Source organism: Dasypus novemcinctus, chromosome 4, assembly GCF_030445035.2.
Source record: "Dasypus novemcinctus isolate mDasNov1 chromosome 4, mDasNov1.1.hap2, whole genome shotgun sequence".
NCBI lineage: Eukaryota > Metazoa > Chordata > Mammalia > Cingulata > Dasypodidae > Dasypus > Dasypus novemcinctus.
In genome coordinates this window covers 38,802,900-38,819,824 of record NC_080676.1, presented here as the reverse complement: position 1 = coordinate 38,819,824, position 16,925 = coordinate 38,802,900, and the positions used below count along the sequence as shown (strand labels likewise).

Sequence of the window (16,925 nt, the reverse complement as noted above, 5' to 3'; positions counted from 1 at the left end):
GGAGTTCTAAGACCAAACTGTTCGGGTTAATTCTTGAGTCTGCTATTTGCTAGCTGGGCAATTTTGGGTTGTTACTCAAAATTTCTATGCCTAAGTTTTCTTAGATGTAAATTTGGCATGATAATAATATTATCTACTTCATTGGTGGGCTGTTATGAGGTTGAATTGAACATTACATTTAAAGCTCTTAGAAAAGGTTTTGGAATATGGCAAGGCCTAGTATATGCAGGCCATTATCATGACTATAATCTATTTCACTTCTTTTTCCCTAAAAGGAGGCTGGAGGTGCTGCCCTAATACCCAAGATCCTTTTCAACATAGCGCCTCCAGGTCCAGTGAAGTTCTCCTACTCCTTGCCTTCCTCTGGCCGCCCCCCCTTTTCTCTCTCTTTTCCGCAAGGCTCCCTTGCTCCCTCTGCTGGAGGACAGTGGCAGGCCCAAGCGTTCTGGTTGCTATAGGTACCGAGGTAGCGCGGTAACCAAGGAGACCAAGGCGGAAGCTCCGGGCTGCGAGCCTGGGCTGGCGTCGGTGACCAGGGCCGCTGGGGTCTTCAGGTGGGTCGGCTGGTTGCGGCTGGCGGCGGCGGACCTCGGGGACGTCGGGTCGGAGCAGCGCGCAGGTCTGGGCGGTGCCGGGAGCGGGGCGGCGCGGCGGAAGGGAAACTCAGCTCGGGGTGCAGCTGGGGACCCCGGGCTGCGGGCGAGCCGGCCCTACAGGTGTTTGTTGAGTCCCCCGTCTTGTGTGCGACGCGGAGCCAGGCCCGCGAGCTGCAAGAGCTGAAAGTCATATAAACAACTCCCAGCCCAGGATGGTAATGGAGACGTGAATCGAGGTTGAACCCTGGACAGCAAAATCGGTATCTTCATCGATTTTACTTCTTTTGCAGCTCGACCTTTTCACATGTTAACCTCTTGTATACTTTGAAGTCATTTGGGCCTTACAAAAAATTTGGTACGCGGAGAAACCTCGTCGCATCCAATTCTCTTTCCTCCTGCGCGGCCACATACACCCATTTATTCATGAAATCCACTCCTCTCCCAAGTAAAGGCCAACTCAGGCTGCCTGAGTTCTGAGAAATCTGAAACCGTGGAAGTTTTTTTTTCCTTCCCTAAAATCAGCATTAGAGGTTCTGATTATATACTCAATTATATGTTTTCTTATATATTGTATATAACATATTCGGTCATATATATTTTATAGCTTTACTTTTAAAATACAAAACTAGCAATTCTCACTAAAAAGTAAAAAAAAAGAAGCCTTGCGAAGTTGAAGTTTAGCAGGATTAAAGCTATGGGAATCTGACAGCTCTTATGGTATTCGTAAAAGACTGCCCTAATTTCACTTAAAATTGCCAGTTGTGATGCAAATGCAGTGTCTGAAAGTAGCACAACTCTCTGCTAAAAAAAAAAAAAGGGAAAAATTATTTCCTGCAGTTATTTTATTTGCTTTTTAGTTTTTTTCCACTTTCCTTACCAGAGTGGAAGCTCGGTGATGATCGGTACTATACTCATCTGGTTCACTTTGTTCCCAGTGCCTGACCTGATACCTGGCACAGAGGCTAAATGTATATTTGTAGAAAGCTCCAGTCAAGGTCTGGTAGGGACATGGAAAAAGAAAACAGAAACAATTTGTTGAAGTTGTGGGAAAGAGAGTGTGTTTCTTTAAATAAAAATTCAGTCAGGTAGATCATGCAAAACATTCAAAGCATTTAAGTATTTAATTCAAAATTAAATACTTATAAGTTAGCAAATTATTGTCTGCAAACTGCCCCGAACACCATACCGAGACTCTGCTATGTAAACGCACTGTGCTAATAGCTAGGGATTCAAGAACAATGGTAGGCCTGCCTTCAAATAATTTGGGCTACTTGGGCAAACAACCCCAAGCAAAAATAACACAAGGCAGCTTGTAACAGCAAATGACTATGATACATCCATTATCCTTACAAAAGGAGCCCCTCATTTTTGATGAAGGAAAAGATTCATGATAGAGTGACTTGGAACTGGGTATTAGATAGAATAAAACATCATGAGCATATATGGGAAGTAAAGCTGGAGGTTTAAGAAGACTGAGACAGATAATAGAGGCTATTAGGTGCTAGGCAGTATAGGTTGGTTGTTTTTTCTTTTTCTTTTTCCCTATGGATATGGGGAACTCTTTACAAACAAAAATGAATGATCTCATATTACTTGGGGCAATTTGACACCCAGAGGTTTTCAAAGATTTGTAAAGATAAAACTGTAAAATTTAGAAAGTATTTGATGTCAAATAGTTCTTTTTCTGTTTTGCTTATAGGACAGGTTAACAGTATGAAAGGGGAAAGACTATTTATCAGTGAATCTCCTGAGGATATGGATTAATCATTTTAAGTATGTAGAGCAATATTTAGATTTCAAATCTTAATAGTTGCTAACCTTTGTGCTGGGGATAATATAAAGATGCCTTAATTTTCCCATGCCTAAGATATTCATTTAAAAAATACCCAGGGTGATAGTGAATTATATGAGAATTATATGGGTAGGGTAGATAAAATATAAAAAGGCTTAGGTTTCTGAAAGCTATAATTTGTAAATTTGATAATTTCTTTGACATTCCTAATCACACAGAGTTTTTAGTTAGTGCAGAGTTAATAATAATAATTGTATATTGCTTTATTGTTGTAACTTTCAAATTTTTGTTTTTTCACTGTAGAAGAGTTTATTTGTACTAAATCTGACCCAGAGGCTCATTTCATAGAATTGATGAAAGCGAAAGGCTGTGGATGAAAGAGAGACTTGACACTCCTCTCATTTCCTTCTGGCAGTAGTTTCTAAGGCTGTCCCCTTTCTCTAAACTCTGAGCTCTCTGGAAGCCCTTTACGAGTCCTCAGCTTTGTAGATCATAGAGCAGAGGATTTTGGTTTGGACTTCTGCAAATTACAGGGGACCCTTACTATTTTATGCATAGATAAACTGAAGCTTAGAGATCACTCTTAAATGACGGTTTCTGACTTTAAATTCAGTGGTTTTAGGACACCTAAGTCTTCTGACCTTAAGTCCAGCATTTTTAAATACAATTTAATTCATTTTTAGTTTGAAAGTATTTTTTAAAAAAGAAAGTATTTGCCCCCTTATATCTAAAGGCACACTTTCACAGTTACTCTTAAAGGAACCTGCACAAAGAGATTAAAAATCGGGGATTCAGGTAGCATTTAATGTACTGAATGGTATCTTGGTCAACTGAGAGACTGAATGCAGTTTGAAAGTCAATACTTGATTTGATTTAGAGTCTATACTAGGAAAATACCGTGTATATTATTTAGTAGGCCACTCAAGCCCAAGATGTTATGCTAGTGATCATACATTATTGGTTCTTTCCTTAAATTTTATAAAAATTTATACATTTGGTTTGAGGATATCAGATGAAATACTAAAAGTAAAATTCATCTAAGAGTTTAAAACAACCCTTTTTAATTAAATTTATTTTCATTTAACATTTCTTGCTTGAGTCTGGGATTTCTAAGGACTGCGGAGTTAAAATGGTCTAGACATGTTAACCCATCCAAAGGAACTCGCTTATTAGACTCTTTCAAAATATATCCTAAAGCAAGGGTAACTCTGCTGAGAGTTGCTATTCCAAGTTAGCAACCCCTGCTGTGGGCTGCTACTCTAAGTTAGCAACCTACGAGGACCGGGCGGGCTTCCACGGCTCGGCGGTGAGCCCCTAGGCCAACGCGTAGTAGGCCTAGGTTCTCCAGGCGTGGGGGACGCGCGGTAAAAACCACGGAGACAGCCTGTGAGAATGAGCTAGTCCAATTTATTGCGGAAATACACTTGATTATATAAGGTCGGGTCAAGGGAGGGGTAGGAATTGGGGCGGGTAAACTACGGGGCGGTAGTGGATAGGCGGAACTGTGCAGGCAGCTATGAAGTAGGCGGTGATTAAGAAAGGGGGCAGATTATGAGTTGGCTAAGTGGGCGGGACTGGCGGGAAGGATAGCAACGGCTGGAAAAGGGAGATAACAAAAGCAAGGAGGAGGGGTGAAGGGAGGCAGCAACATAACTCCTTATATATTGGCGCTTAAGTTTTTAGACCTAAGGTAATCTGGGTCATTAGAACATGGAATAACCTTCCATAAATTTTTATTTACAAAAAGTGGCCCATTTTGAAAACAGTGATATCCATCCTCTGTGATGGTAAATTCTCTGGGAACATAGGGCACCCCTTGCTGAGTGTTCTGTGTTACTAGCTCTATGGATCATCTGAAGGCTGACCCTCGTTTCCATTCTGTGGCAGCAGGTCTTAATGCTTGAGTTGTTTTTCTCAAATGGGAATGTGTATAGAAGGGTCATCAATTTTGGATTATTTTGTGTGTGTGTGTGTGTATATATATATATATATATATATAGGCGAGAGTTAGGAATAATAATGTAGAAAAATAATGCAGAAAAATTATGCAGAAAAATAATGCAGTCTAATCAGGTAACAAGAACATTTTCCAAATAAATGATAGCATTTGATATTTAATAATAAAAAAATTGACCAAAGGACACAAGGAACTAGGAGGTTTGCATGAGAATAAATTTATTGTGTTCCCCTGGTTCCCTTAGGTGACTAAAGTTATGTGCTTTGCTATTCTTGCAGCTGACATTGTTATATCCTTGGTATCCCAAGAAAGGTGACTAATTCTCTGTAGACTTTACCAAAGGAAACAGGCAGGAACAGCATGACTCACAATTATTATCTTCTTTCTCTTCATACAAGAAAATTGGCTTATGTGTGTGACTTACTAAAGCACTTAATTGAGAAGAAGTCTTACTAATTGCATTCAGTGAAGTGAAATGTCCCCTGAATAAGACCATTTATTGGTAAATCACATTATCAGCAGAGCTGTGAATCTGAATCATCTCATTCTAATGAGATTTATAGATTTTTCTTTCATTCTTTATAAAGAAAAATCACTCATTATGTTCAGCTTTATGCAAAAGTACATACACATGTATTTATTTTATTTGATCAGACATATTATATTTAAAGATTCTTTTGTGTTTGTTTTAATGATAATAAAAAAATGGAACCTTTTACAAAAAAGTATATGAAAGTCCAGCAGTTGGATTTCCTGACTATGATCAGAAAGGGGTATCGACTCCATGCTATTAAGCAGGATTATTCCTGGAGGGTTTTGGAGATAGCTTGTATTGCCTTTCTTTGGTAAAAACGAGACAGATGTTTTACCTACAAAGATGATTACCAAAGGGGATAGGAGATAGAATTGAGTTCCATTTAAAAACGGTGCCTCCTCCTTCCAAAAAACAAATCAAATTCTGATTTTCCATTCCTGTGGTATCTTTAGTTCTCTTTGCTGCTTCTTTTAGCTTTGAGAGATAGCACTTGGTAGGTGAGAAATGAGGCTGACTTAGGTGCCCCGTCCAGGTGCTTTCTTCTGTGAGAAGGTCATCACACGGTATTGAACTGCTTATTTGGCTTCCCTTGATTTTGAATTCCTCGAAGGAAGGTGCCACGTCTTATTTAATAAACTCAATATAGCAGGCGTAGAGCCTACAAAGGAGCAAGTAAGTAAATGTTTAATGAAGACACAAATATACTTAGTCTTATGGTACAACCGCTACACGTTACTTAAAACATAAGATTTTTTATAATTCCATTTTAGTATTATCTTTAGAGATAGTATAACCTCCTTCAGAATTTACTTCATTGTGGTAAAATCTACCCTTTTCAGGCTGTATTTGATATTTGGAGGTTGTCAGAAAAATATAGGGCTACAAGTGAACAAAGTAGTTGCTCCTATTGGAAGATATCATTTTTAGTTTTAAATGAGGCACAATGAAGTCAATATGTGAGTTTGTCGGTTGTATGATGGACTTTGCAGAAAGTTTCAAAAGAAAGCATTCCAAAAATGTTTTGACTCATGATTGCATCATGGAAATTATGATAGTCTCCCAAAGGTACAATTTTGAAGAAGTACTTATTTTGCTATGTTAACTTTGATGTTTCAAAAGCATCCCATTTGTTTATTCCAATTATGGTGTCATTCTTCCTTAAGATTCTAGTTTCTAGATTGATTTATGTTTCCCTCTAAAACTTTTGTGGACTCTCATTAGCTATAGAATAAGTTCTGAATGCTTTAATGTGGCACGTCAAGCCACCCTATTGGACCCCACCCTACATTTCTAAACTTATGCCCACTTGTTCTCTCCATGTAACTTGTACATCAACCGATTGGTCTAGTCTTCAGTTCCCCTTCAAAAGCCGCACTTTCCCACAGTATGGAATGTTTCTCCAATCCATATCTTCATGTATAAACCCCCCTTATTCTTGGAAGCCCCATTTAAATTCTAGCCAGCTTGAATTCTGTCCTTTCTCTTACATCCTATGTTATTATATCTATAAGTTTTATGATCCTTGTAATTTCTACATTGTCTTAAAACTTTTATTAGACAGGTCTTATATACCCGAGTTCACTTTAAGCCACATGATCCCAGAATCCAAATCTCCTTGGGTCTTAGACTCTTTCATGGTTCAGCACTGTACCTTGTTTATAGTAAAGGTCTCAGTACATATTTACTGGAGTTATGAACATATAAGAACACAAATATAAACTGATGGCATCAAATAGTTTGGGCATTTAAGGTGATGGCCACTAGAGTATTGCCTCATATTTCTTTAAGAGCATTTGGAGTTTGGAAATTTTTAATCATATAAAAATCTAGTAGTTGTCCATGCGATTCAATGATTTAATATTACAGAGTAAATTATCATAGGACCATGTGTAATTGGGATGCTTTGGAAGCATGTTGTTCTGGAAGTTTAATTTTCTTGTTAACTCAGGGTTAAGCAGAAATTCCTTTCTGTTTCATTTCTTGTAAAAAAATTCTTTCTAAAATATGCTAATTTATGATCTTAGCCCAAGAGCTTCATTAAAATTTTCTTTGATAAATGAAGATATTAGAATGCCTTTAGGTAATTAGTACATACCTTAATGCTCAAATTACACTGATAAGTATATATATATACACACGCACATATATACATATCAGTGTATATACAGTTTTTGGATTTGGATTCCATCTCTAAGGTTCTTATAATTACATTAAGTATAGCCTTGGATATTATTTTTAGATGGGAACAATTAGCTGATATATACCTTTATTACCTTAACCATAGGAAGAAGCAGAATAAGTACTTCTGTTTGTCTTATTGTGTGCTTTGTCCACATTAAATGACGTTTTCCCAATTCTTTGCTATATATTATATATAAATATTATAGAAATTTCAGTTTTGTCAGATGTGTTATAACTATTAGTATATAAATATCTATATAGCTTATAATATATTAAGGCATTTAATGCTTCTTTGTTTCATAACTTGTTTAGAATTTTCTCTTTTAAAGATTCTATCTTTAAATTTTTTCTGAATTATGTGTAGTTTTTAATTTGTAACTTATCCCGCTTTAAATCTGGCATTGTTCTTTTGTTTGTCCAGGTTATTTTCAGAAGTTTTCGTCAATCACAATAATTTTTAGACTATATTGAGACAGGAATTATGAACACCAAAGATTTTGTAGTTCTTCCATGGGGAAAACCTGGAAATTCTGTCAAGTTAAAATATAAGTAAGTATGTATATATTTATTACTTAAATAGAGATAATTGCCAAAGGTTTTGTATATTGTATATTTAAACTGTTCTTGTTATATGTTTAGAGTTGATCTCTAACTTTGTGAACTTTTATCTCTATTTTCTTCATGTTACTATATTCTTATCTATGAGAGATTGAAATATTATAAATCAATGGTGGGTTAAATGAGAGGAATTAAAATCTTTATGCCACATGAATTGAAGTGAAAAGTGCTAAATGAAGGGTAGTTTATCACCTTTTTGAACAATGTAACAGTAAGTAACAAAGATGTTTGTAATTTTTATTTGAACTTAAAAAGGAATCACCCAGAAATTTAGGGAGAAACTGAAATTTAGGGAAACTGTAAGGGTGAGAAACCTTTAAACAGAGGTTGGAAAGCACTTAATCCCCTAGTCCTTTGCATAGATAAAGACATTCTGGTGACTTCTCCTTTCCTGAGAAGGGTACATTCTGTTCTAATTTGACTGGGAGATGCATTCAGCCTGAGCCCAGTGAATCCAGGTCTCCCAGGAATTTCAGTACATTACAGGGGTAACGGAGGGTTCAACCCAATGTTTTTCTATCTCTCTTTAAAGCAATTTGGTTGAGATATATTCACATGCCATATAATCTATTTCAAGTGTACAGCATTCATTGGCTTTTGATATAATCACAGAGTTGTGCATTCATCATCACAATCAAATATTAGAGCATTTTCATCACTCCAAAAAGAAAAACCTCCTACCCTCCAGCAGTCACCTCTCAATCCCTCTGTTCTTCCCCCACCATACTTATGCATCAATCCAATTCCATCTCTACAAATCTGTCCATAATTACAGTTTATATAAATGGAGTCAAACCATATGCCCCACTCTTTCTCCTTGAGATTATCTAGAGTCACTGGAAATCCTCAGGGTCTTCCTCTCACATATCACTGAGGGCCAGCCAGCTTGTGCTGGGGAGAGGCTATTCATTTTTAACTTGAGTTTCTGAGTTCCCTGATGCAGAGCAATAGTCTGGGTTATTCCGCGTCTTCAGAGCTGTCCTAATGCCCCCTTCATTTCAAGTGGAAAATGTAAAATATGTGGCATTATCATTATTAGGTTTAGCTGTTTTTGGAGGGTTGGTGAAGCTTTCTGACTGCTAGCATTACCATTTTTTTAATGGAAAAAGAGAAGGGGCCATGCATTATTTGATATCTGTGTGGTATGTCTCAAAGTCTGTATGTATATACTTATAAACATTCATCTAACATGTGCATATTAAGTGCACATTTTACACACTGTGCTAGGAAAATAGTAGATAAAAAAGTTGGAAGTCATGACCCTTGCTCTCAGATAGCTTGTAAAAGTTACGAATAAATGCAGTTACATTAACAATGTAGTGATATAATGTGGAACATGTTGTGATAGCATAGGCACAGGGGCCTGTGACAACACGGCCCTAACTGCTGGGGAAGGTGTGATAGGCCTCCAAACTTTGCCTGAGAGATGTGGTTAGTTTGGTTGTTATTGGGTGACTCCTGTACAGAAGGCTCAGAGAGAAGATGCTCTGGGGACTTTCAGATACATGCAGATAGCTAGGTTTTACAGAAAGAATTGGAGAGAAGGAAGGGTCTAGAAACAAACAAGCTTATATGTCATGCTAAAGAGTTTGGAGTTTATCCTGAGGATAGGGGAAAATCATTGTACCTTGGCCTGCATGTTGTCTTGACCCAGCCATAAATCCACAAATTCATAAAAACCAGACTGGGAACACCCACTTTATGGTAATTGTCCTGAATTCCTTTTCCTGCCCTTTGCTGGTTTTCAAGACTGTGTCTTACCATGGCTGTGACTTTCTAGTGTTTTCTAGTTCCTTCTCCTCCCTGGCCCCAGAATCTATTTGAATCCTGTTTCTTTTCCGTGTTGTGTTGACAATGCCTTTCCAGGATCCATCTTAGCTTTCCTCAGTGGTCTTGACTACCCTTCTGGATATGCCCATGGTTTTTTAACTTCTGGGTATGTCCAGGAGGAATCCTTTGTTTTGCACTAGACCTAGAATCCAGTCATAAAGTTGATACTAGGTCAGTAGGCCAGTCCTTTTTTTCAGTCCCACCCCCTTTCCCTAACACATTCGGACATTGAGAAACAAAATTTTTCTGAGCAAAAGAGTGGCACAATCACATTAGTGCTTTTAAACTCTCCCTCTGGGAGCAGGGTGGAAAGTATTGTAGACTGTTAAGACTTTGGGTAGGGAGATCAGCAGGTGAACTAATCCTGAATTGGTTCTCTACCCCACCTAGACTGATCCAGTTCAGTAAATAGCACTGTTCTCCTCCTGCTGCTTAAGTAGGAGAACTGGGATTGGTTTTAGGTTCCTTCCTTGTTGCATTCTGGCCTGTCTCTCATGTCTGGTCAGTCTCAAAATAGTTAATCCTGTTTCCTTGTGTTCCTCAGATGTTCCTACTTTTCTTTCCATTCCCTCTATCTAGTCAGACCAGCAAAATCTCTCAATTCCTTGGATAACTGAAATACTCTTCTAACTTGCTACTTACGTTCCAGCTTTGCATATTCTAACTAAATTCCATTATGTAAGTGGAGTGAGCTTTTTAAAATGCAAGTCTGATAATTTCTCTTAAAACCCTTTAATGAGTTCTCATTTCTCACAGGATAAAAATTCCAGTTCCTCCTCATAGCTTATGAGGCTCCTCATGACCTGGTCATCATCCATCTTGGAAGTTTCATTTCTTGTCAGTTTTCTCAACCTGCGCTTGATGCCTGGTCATGCTGGATTTCTAGCTCCTTGGATCATACATCCCTCTTTCCCAACTGTGTCCATGCCATTCTTTCTTCCTGGAATATTACTCTCACCACCTCCTTTTGACTAATTTTCATTTTATTCTTTAGGAATAATTCCTGCAATTCAGGGCGTGGGGTAGGTGCCCCATCTGTGTGTTCAGGTAACCCTCCATCCAATGAAAGCACAATCATGATACCAGACAAAACGTGGACTCTTCTGCCTGAGACACCACAGTTTCAAGGAGAGAATTTACTTGCTAGCTTAGCAAAGGAGGACAGTGACCTAAGGGCCCAAAAATCTGCCTCCTGGAACTGAGATAACCCTGATAGTTTTATAGTATCCAGGTTTAGCACTTTATGCTAATGAGCAGTTGGGGTGTGGCTGGCCCAGTTTCCTTCATTAATAAACATCAAAGGGCTAAACAGTATGAGGGGTGGGTACAAAATGGGGGTGAGTCACAATGTTATTACCATCACTAAACAATCATTATCAGAGAACCATCTGGGGACAGGGATTACAGAGTAGGGGGTCAGTTACAAGGTTTTTCTTATGATTTTCAAACGGGAAGATGGAGTTGTTACCATTTTAATAGAAATGTTCATATACAAGGATAAGAGTCCACTGGAATAATCATCATAATAGCAAGTTTTAATTAGAAATGACCATATACAAAGGTAAGATCTGTCTGGATAATCATCACAATGGCAGGTTTTAGTTAGAAATGGTGAGGTCAGTCTAGGCAGTTTCAGTAATTTCATATATTAACCTTTGGCTATTGTATAATATACTGGAAGTGAAAAGACATCTATATAGTGATTCAGTAATCATAATTCTTTGTTAATTCTTAATCCTTGGTTACATTCACACTGTATTTCAGCTGTCCTCATGTTTGTCTATATTTTTCTCTAGGCTCGAAGCTCCGTCATGTAGCATATAGCCTATCACAGTGCATGTTCAAAGGAAGGGCTGAATTACTCCTTATGGAGCAAATATAATGAAAATAATGCCTTTCCCTCAATATCTTTGCTTGCCTCTCTGAAGTCTCTGTCCAGACTTTGCCTCCCAATTCTTTCTGGATATTTTATTGGATTGTAGCCCCCTGATGACCTATCCTTGATTCACTTATTCTTTGGTGACTGCTCATCACCTTTGTAAACTTGTTCCCATCTCTGATCTCCATTATTTTTTAGGTTTATCACTTGATAATTGCATATCATGTATAGATGTCCATACTCCTTGACTATAGTTAAATACTAATGTAATAGTAAAGGAAGAGATTTAAACTCATGGAAGATTAAAAATGTGTAGCTAGAATATTAGAGTGGCTTAAACCTATGATAATCAGTGATAAATGATGACAAGAGATTGGAATTGTAAAGAAAAGAAAATGGTTTGTATCTAAAACTTGATAAGCTTCAGATATTTTTATCAAAATCTCTTACACAGGTATCTATGAGGGGACTCTGTCCTCAAGGGTTTCCTTTTTTTTTTGAATTTGGAATAACTTTTTTTTTTTCTTTTTCATTTATTTATTTTTTTATTGACTTTGTAATAATATTACATTAAAAAAATATATATATGAGGTCCCATTGAACCCTACCACCCCCACCCCACCTCTTCCCCCCCCCCCAGCAACACTCCCTCCCATCATCATGACACATCCATTGCATTTGGCAAGTACATCTCTGGGCACCCCCGCACCCCATGGTCAACGGTCCACACCATGGCCCACACTCTCCCCCATTCCATCCAGTGGGCCCTGTGAGGATTTACAATGTCCGGTGATTGCCCCTGAAGCACCATCCAGGGCAGCTCCATGTCCCAAAGACGCCTCCACCTCTCATCTCTTCCTGCCTTTCCCCATACCCATCAGCCATCATGTCCACTTTTCTCAATCCAATGCCACCTTTTCTATGTGGACATTGGATTGGTTGTGTCCATTGCACCTCTATGTCAAGAGGAGGCTCAGATTCCACATGGATGCTGGATGCAATCCTCCCACTTTCAGTTGTAATCACTCTAGGCTCCATGGTGTGGTGGTTGTCCTTCTTCAACTCCATCTTAGCTGAGTGTGGTAAGCCCAGTAAGTCAGATTGTAGGTGCTGGAGTCTGTTGAGGCTCAGGACCTGGCTATTACATTGTCAGTCCAGAGATTCAAATCCCCTAAATATATCTTAAACCCCGACACTAACTGCACCTCCAGCACATTAGCATGAAAGTCTTATGAAGAGAGATCCCATCTGAGTCCAGATTCGTCACACATAAACACCAGTTCCAAAGAGGGGCCATCTGACCTGGTAGTTAACCCCATCGGCCATGACCATAACTCCCATGGGTCTCTTTAGCCCTCGAAGGAACCGATATCTGGGGGTTGTATCTGCTTTATCTGTCTCTCAGACTCTGCACAGTTGTGCATAAGGGCAATCCTTCTGACAGCCTCCAGACTCTTTTTTAGAGACTCGTAGCCATATAAACTCATTTCTCCTTTCCATTTCCCCCTTACATTAGGTCAAACAGCATTTTAAAGTCATGTTATTTTATGTAGACAGGGATATTCCACTGATCCGCGTTGAACCTTCCGTATGAAGCTATTGTCTCAGACTCTGTACATTACGTTAAGTAAATATGATGTGAATAGGGTGTAAGAGTATCTCTGTGGAAGGGAAAGGTTTTGTGGTGGATGTATGGGAGTGCTGTATACTATATATATGCATTGCTGTGGTCTAGGGCTCCTGTGAAGAGAAGCTCAATAATTAGGGGGGGGGGAAGATAGGATGTAGAATTTTTTCCAAGTCAACACGTATTCTTTATATAACCTTTAAACCCATCGCTATATGCCATTTCCTAGTAAGGGACCCTGACATTATATTGGGCTTCAAATTTCAGGGAGTTCTGGATCACAGAGTGGTTCAACAAAGGCAATGGAGGAATACTGGTATGGGATACCATTGACAGGGGATATATGGCTGACAGGGAGCTGTACAGAACATATGTCCAGGGTGCATGGCAATGTTTGGATATACTCATAGTGGCAACAATTAAAAACCACAGCAGGGGGGGTACTGGGTTCCTGGCCAGTGGTGCTCTGTCGTGGTCCCTAGGGGAGCAGCGACAGTCTCCCAGGTGCAGCGGCGGGGACCGGGAGGGAGTGAGGGTTCAACAGTGAGCCCATGACGCTAATGACTATGCTTGTGAGCTGATAAGCCTAAAATAAGAACAAGGCCTAGAGCAGCATTGTGCCTGGGAATTTCCTCCTGTCAGCCTTCATGTTACTCGAAGCCAAACTCAGGATGTAAATGCAATGCCTTCCCCCCAGTGTGGGACATGACACCCGGGGATGAGCCTCCCTGGCACCGAGGGACCACTATCAACTACCAACTGATGATGCAACTGGACAAAGGTTTCCTTTTTATTGCCTTCCTTCAGAGGAAACAATAGGTGGTACATAGCTCAATTTCCATTTAATCACCTTTTGATGGCTTCTGTATCAAAACCACTTAATAGGGACTTTTTCCTTAATAGACCTCAAACAGGCTCTGTTCTTTTTCTTTTCTTTTTTTTTTTCTTTCCTTTCCTTTTTTTTTGGCATTATATTACACTATGGCAGAAATCTGTTTAAGGTTTCCAAGATGGGTCAGTTCAGTGAAAATGTGTATTTTGTCTCTACAGAAAAAATAGTTATTTTAAAGAATGGCTGAAAACTACTTGAATCCTTTGGAGGAATGACAGTATGAAAATTAGAAAGTAGTAGTTTTTTCTATTTGTGCATTATGCATGGATGAGCATATATAAAGACATGGTACACATATAAAGTAATTATAATTTGAAACCTCTAGCTGTACAATAGGGAGAAAAGTCTAAGATTTTAAGTGATACTAATTAAATATTAATTGAAGGCAAATGCTAACTTTAGAATCTGTTAATTTGAAGGAGTACAAAGGAAGTGATTGAATTACTTCATCACTTATTTATTATTCATAATTTTAGGTTAAGGGCAAAAGATAAAATTATTTTTTCTTGGAATTTTTTGTTATATTCACCTGTAATTTTTCTTAACCCAAATGAATATTATGTATTCACATTGTATCTCTTCAGAAATGCTCGAGAGCTGCAGATGGAGAAAATACAGTTAGAGTTGGAGAACCAAGAGATGGAAAAGAAACTACAAGAATTACAATCAACCATGAGCAAAGAAAAGAAAGAAAGAGAGTGGGTGAAAGTTTTAGAGAATTTTAGAGGAATAAACTGAATTATGTAAAAAAAAGAGTATTTTATATGCTTATTTCATTCCAAAAAAATTTTTCAGTGAATGAATCATTTCTGGGCTCTCCTGGAAGAACAATCAATATTAATTTCTTCTATTTTCACTTTTTTCTGTTCCTTAGAGCATGTTGCTTTTAAAAATTACCGTTACTTTGGTTTCCCCTGAATTTGATTTGGTCTTATCCTTTCTCATTTCTCCTTTGAGATTACTCTTTTGAGTCATTTATGGTATGGAATGTTTACGATGGCAATGCATACGTTAGCCTTTGCTCCTGTAAGAGTGTCATCCACAGGAAATGAAAATCAGTTTACTATTTTTATGACCATTTTTATTTATTAAAGGGTTTTTTGGGTCAGACATTTACATGAACATATATATTAAAATATTTCAAATCAGGAAATTTGTTTGAAATATTTTTATCAAATGTTCTTTATCTGAAGTTTGTTAATGAGGGCTCTTTATTCTTATGACTGTATAATTGTATTAATTGCACTAAGCATTTTGCTTTATTATAAAAATAAATATAATAAAAGTTCAAATGTGGTAGATACATAATAATTATTCTCTCTCATAATCCCTGGGCTGACTCCTAGTAAGTACATTTTATAGAGGGGTTTTTAACCTTTTTTGTTCCTCAGACCTCTTGGCCAGTCAGGTGAAAACCACGGACCCCTTCCTTGGTCTACACTATACTGTGTATTATTTAATAAATATATCATACCTGAACCAACACGTCTCCACAAGAATAATGTTTTTCTCTGAATTTCAATTCAAGTTCATGGCCTTGATTCAGAACCTCTGTTTTATAGTAACCCTTTTAAAAGTTAAAAAAAATTCACAATTGTCTTATATTTGTATAAGCTTATAAATATACATATGTGTGAATATGTGTGCATGTGTGTATGTCTGTGTTCATCTGATGTCTTTTTTTCTATATTTTTACCAATGAGGTCATCTATGAAAGTAGTGAATCTGCTTTTTTTTTTTTTACTTAATATGTTTTAGTGTTCTTGCCACATCAGCATACAATGATCTATCTCATTCTTTTAGTAGCTACATAGTATTTCTGTGTTTGGATATAACAGCAATTATTTTTCTAATATCTATTATGTTTCTAGTATACTGTGTTTGTAAATGCTACCTTTGCCTTTAACAACTATATATGTGTATCTTTGCTTTCATATGCAAGAGTGATAAATACCTACCTGTGTAATTTTAGGTGAATTTTACTTTTGACAGACATTGAGAAATTGTCTTCCGAATAGGCTTCACCAATTTTTAACCTTCTACAGAATATGAGTGCATGTTACATGTACTTTTGCTGATACTAAATACTACCAAACCTTTTGTATATTAAATTTACTTTTGATTGATAGTCAAAGCGATTACCATCAATACCTGTGATGCGCCTTCTGAACCATTAAAGAAAACTCAAATAGTTTATTATAGTTTCAGTATTAAGTATTTATCATTAGATTTCAACTTTTTGAGAAAAATGCATGGACACACACACATACCCTCTTAATATTCAGAGCATTGGTTTAACAAAGGCATCTCATGTTGTGTGTCAGGTCATGTGGTGAAGTTCGTTGTGATTCTTGCTGCTCTCCTGTTAATGATCTTGTGACCAGTTCTTTTACGTTCACTGTGTTAGACTTAGTTTGGAATTCTCAGTGAACTTTAGTATTCTTCTGGGAATCAGAGTTCCTGAAATCGGTCCCCAAAAGTGAGTTTTCCTTAGGTGAGGAAACTTTCCTAGATGTTTTCTTAAAAGTTCTAAAACTTGTCTGAGTTTTCAGAATAATTAAATGACTTTTCTGAGGTCAAACAGATAGTAAATGTCAAAGCCAGAATGAGAACCCGTCATTCACTGGTCAGGAAGATAGAAGTCCAGTGTTCTAATCTTGGCCTTATTATTTATTATCCCTGTGACTTTGAACAGGTTTTTGTCTCGTTATTTTAAAAATGGGAATTGAATTCCCTATCCCAGTGACTTCAGAAAAATTTTGTAAGGCTCAAATAAAAGTGCCTTGAAAACTGCAAAATTAAACAGTTTGCCTTCTTTGTAATCTCTGTCACTTTTCCATGTGGGAGCTAATTTGAGGTCTTAATAAGGAATTCAACACTTAGTAGATCTTCGGAATATTTTGGAGTACTATTTTGATTCCTTTTCCTCTTTATATTTGTGGACTCTTAGCTTTTAAAATTGCATGACAACCTATAGAGTTCCCTGTAAATCAATAAAGCTATTTTTAGTCATTGTAA

At 37.6% G+C, this 16,925-nt stretch overlaps 1 protein-coding gene across 2 annotated transcripts in view; it reads left to right on the top strand.

The window, feature by feature from the left end:
* Positions 1–472: 472 nt before the first annotated feature.
* Positions 473–16,925, top strand: part of ZBBX (zinc finger B-box domain containing) — a 173,611-nt gene continuing 157,158 nt past the window's right edge. Inside the window, exons 1-3 of one of the 2 annotated variants that reach the window (XM_058295228.1) lie at positions 473–554; positions 7,483–7,610; positions 14,492–14,605. In XM_058295228.1, coding sequence (XP_058151211.1) covers positions 7,543–7,610; positions 14,492–14,605 — 182 coding nt within the window. In that variant the 5' untranslated portion in view covers positions 473–554; positions 7,483–7,542. Of the gene's footprint in view, positions 620–7,482; positions 7,611–14,491; positions 14,606–16,925 lie in introns of both variants that reach the window. The other variant, XM_058295229.1, reaches the window with a different exon arrangement.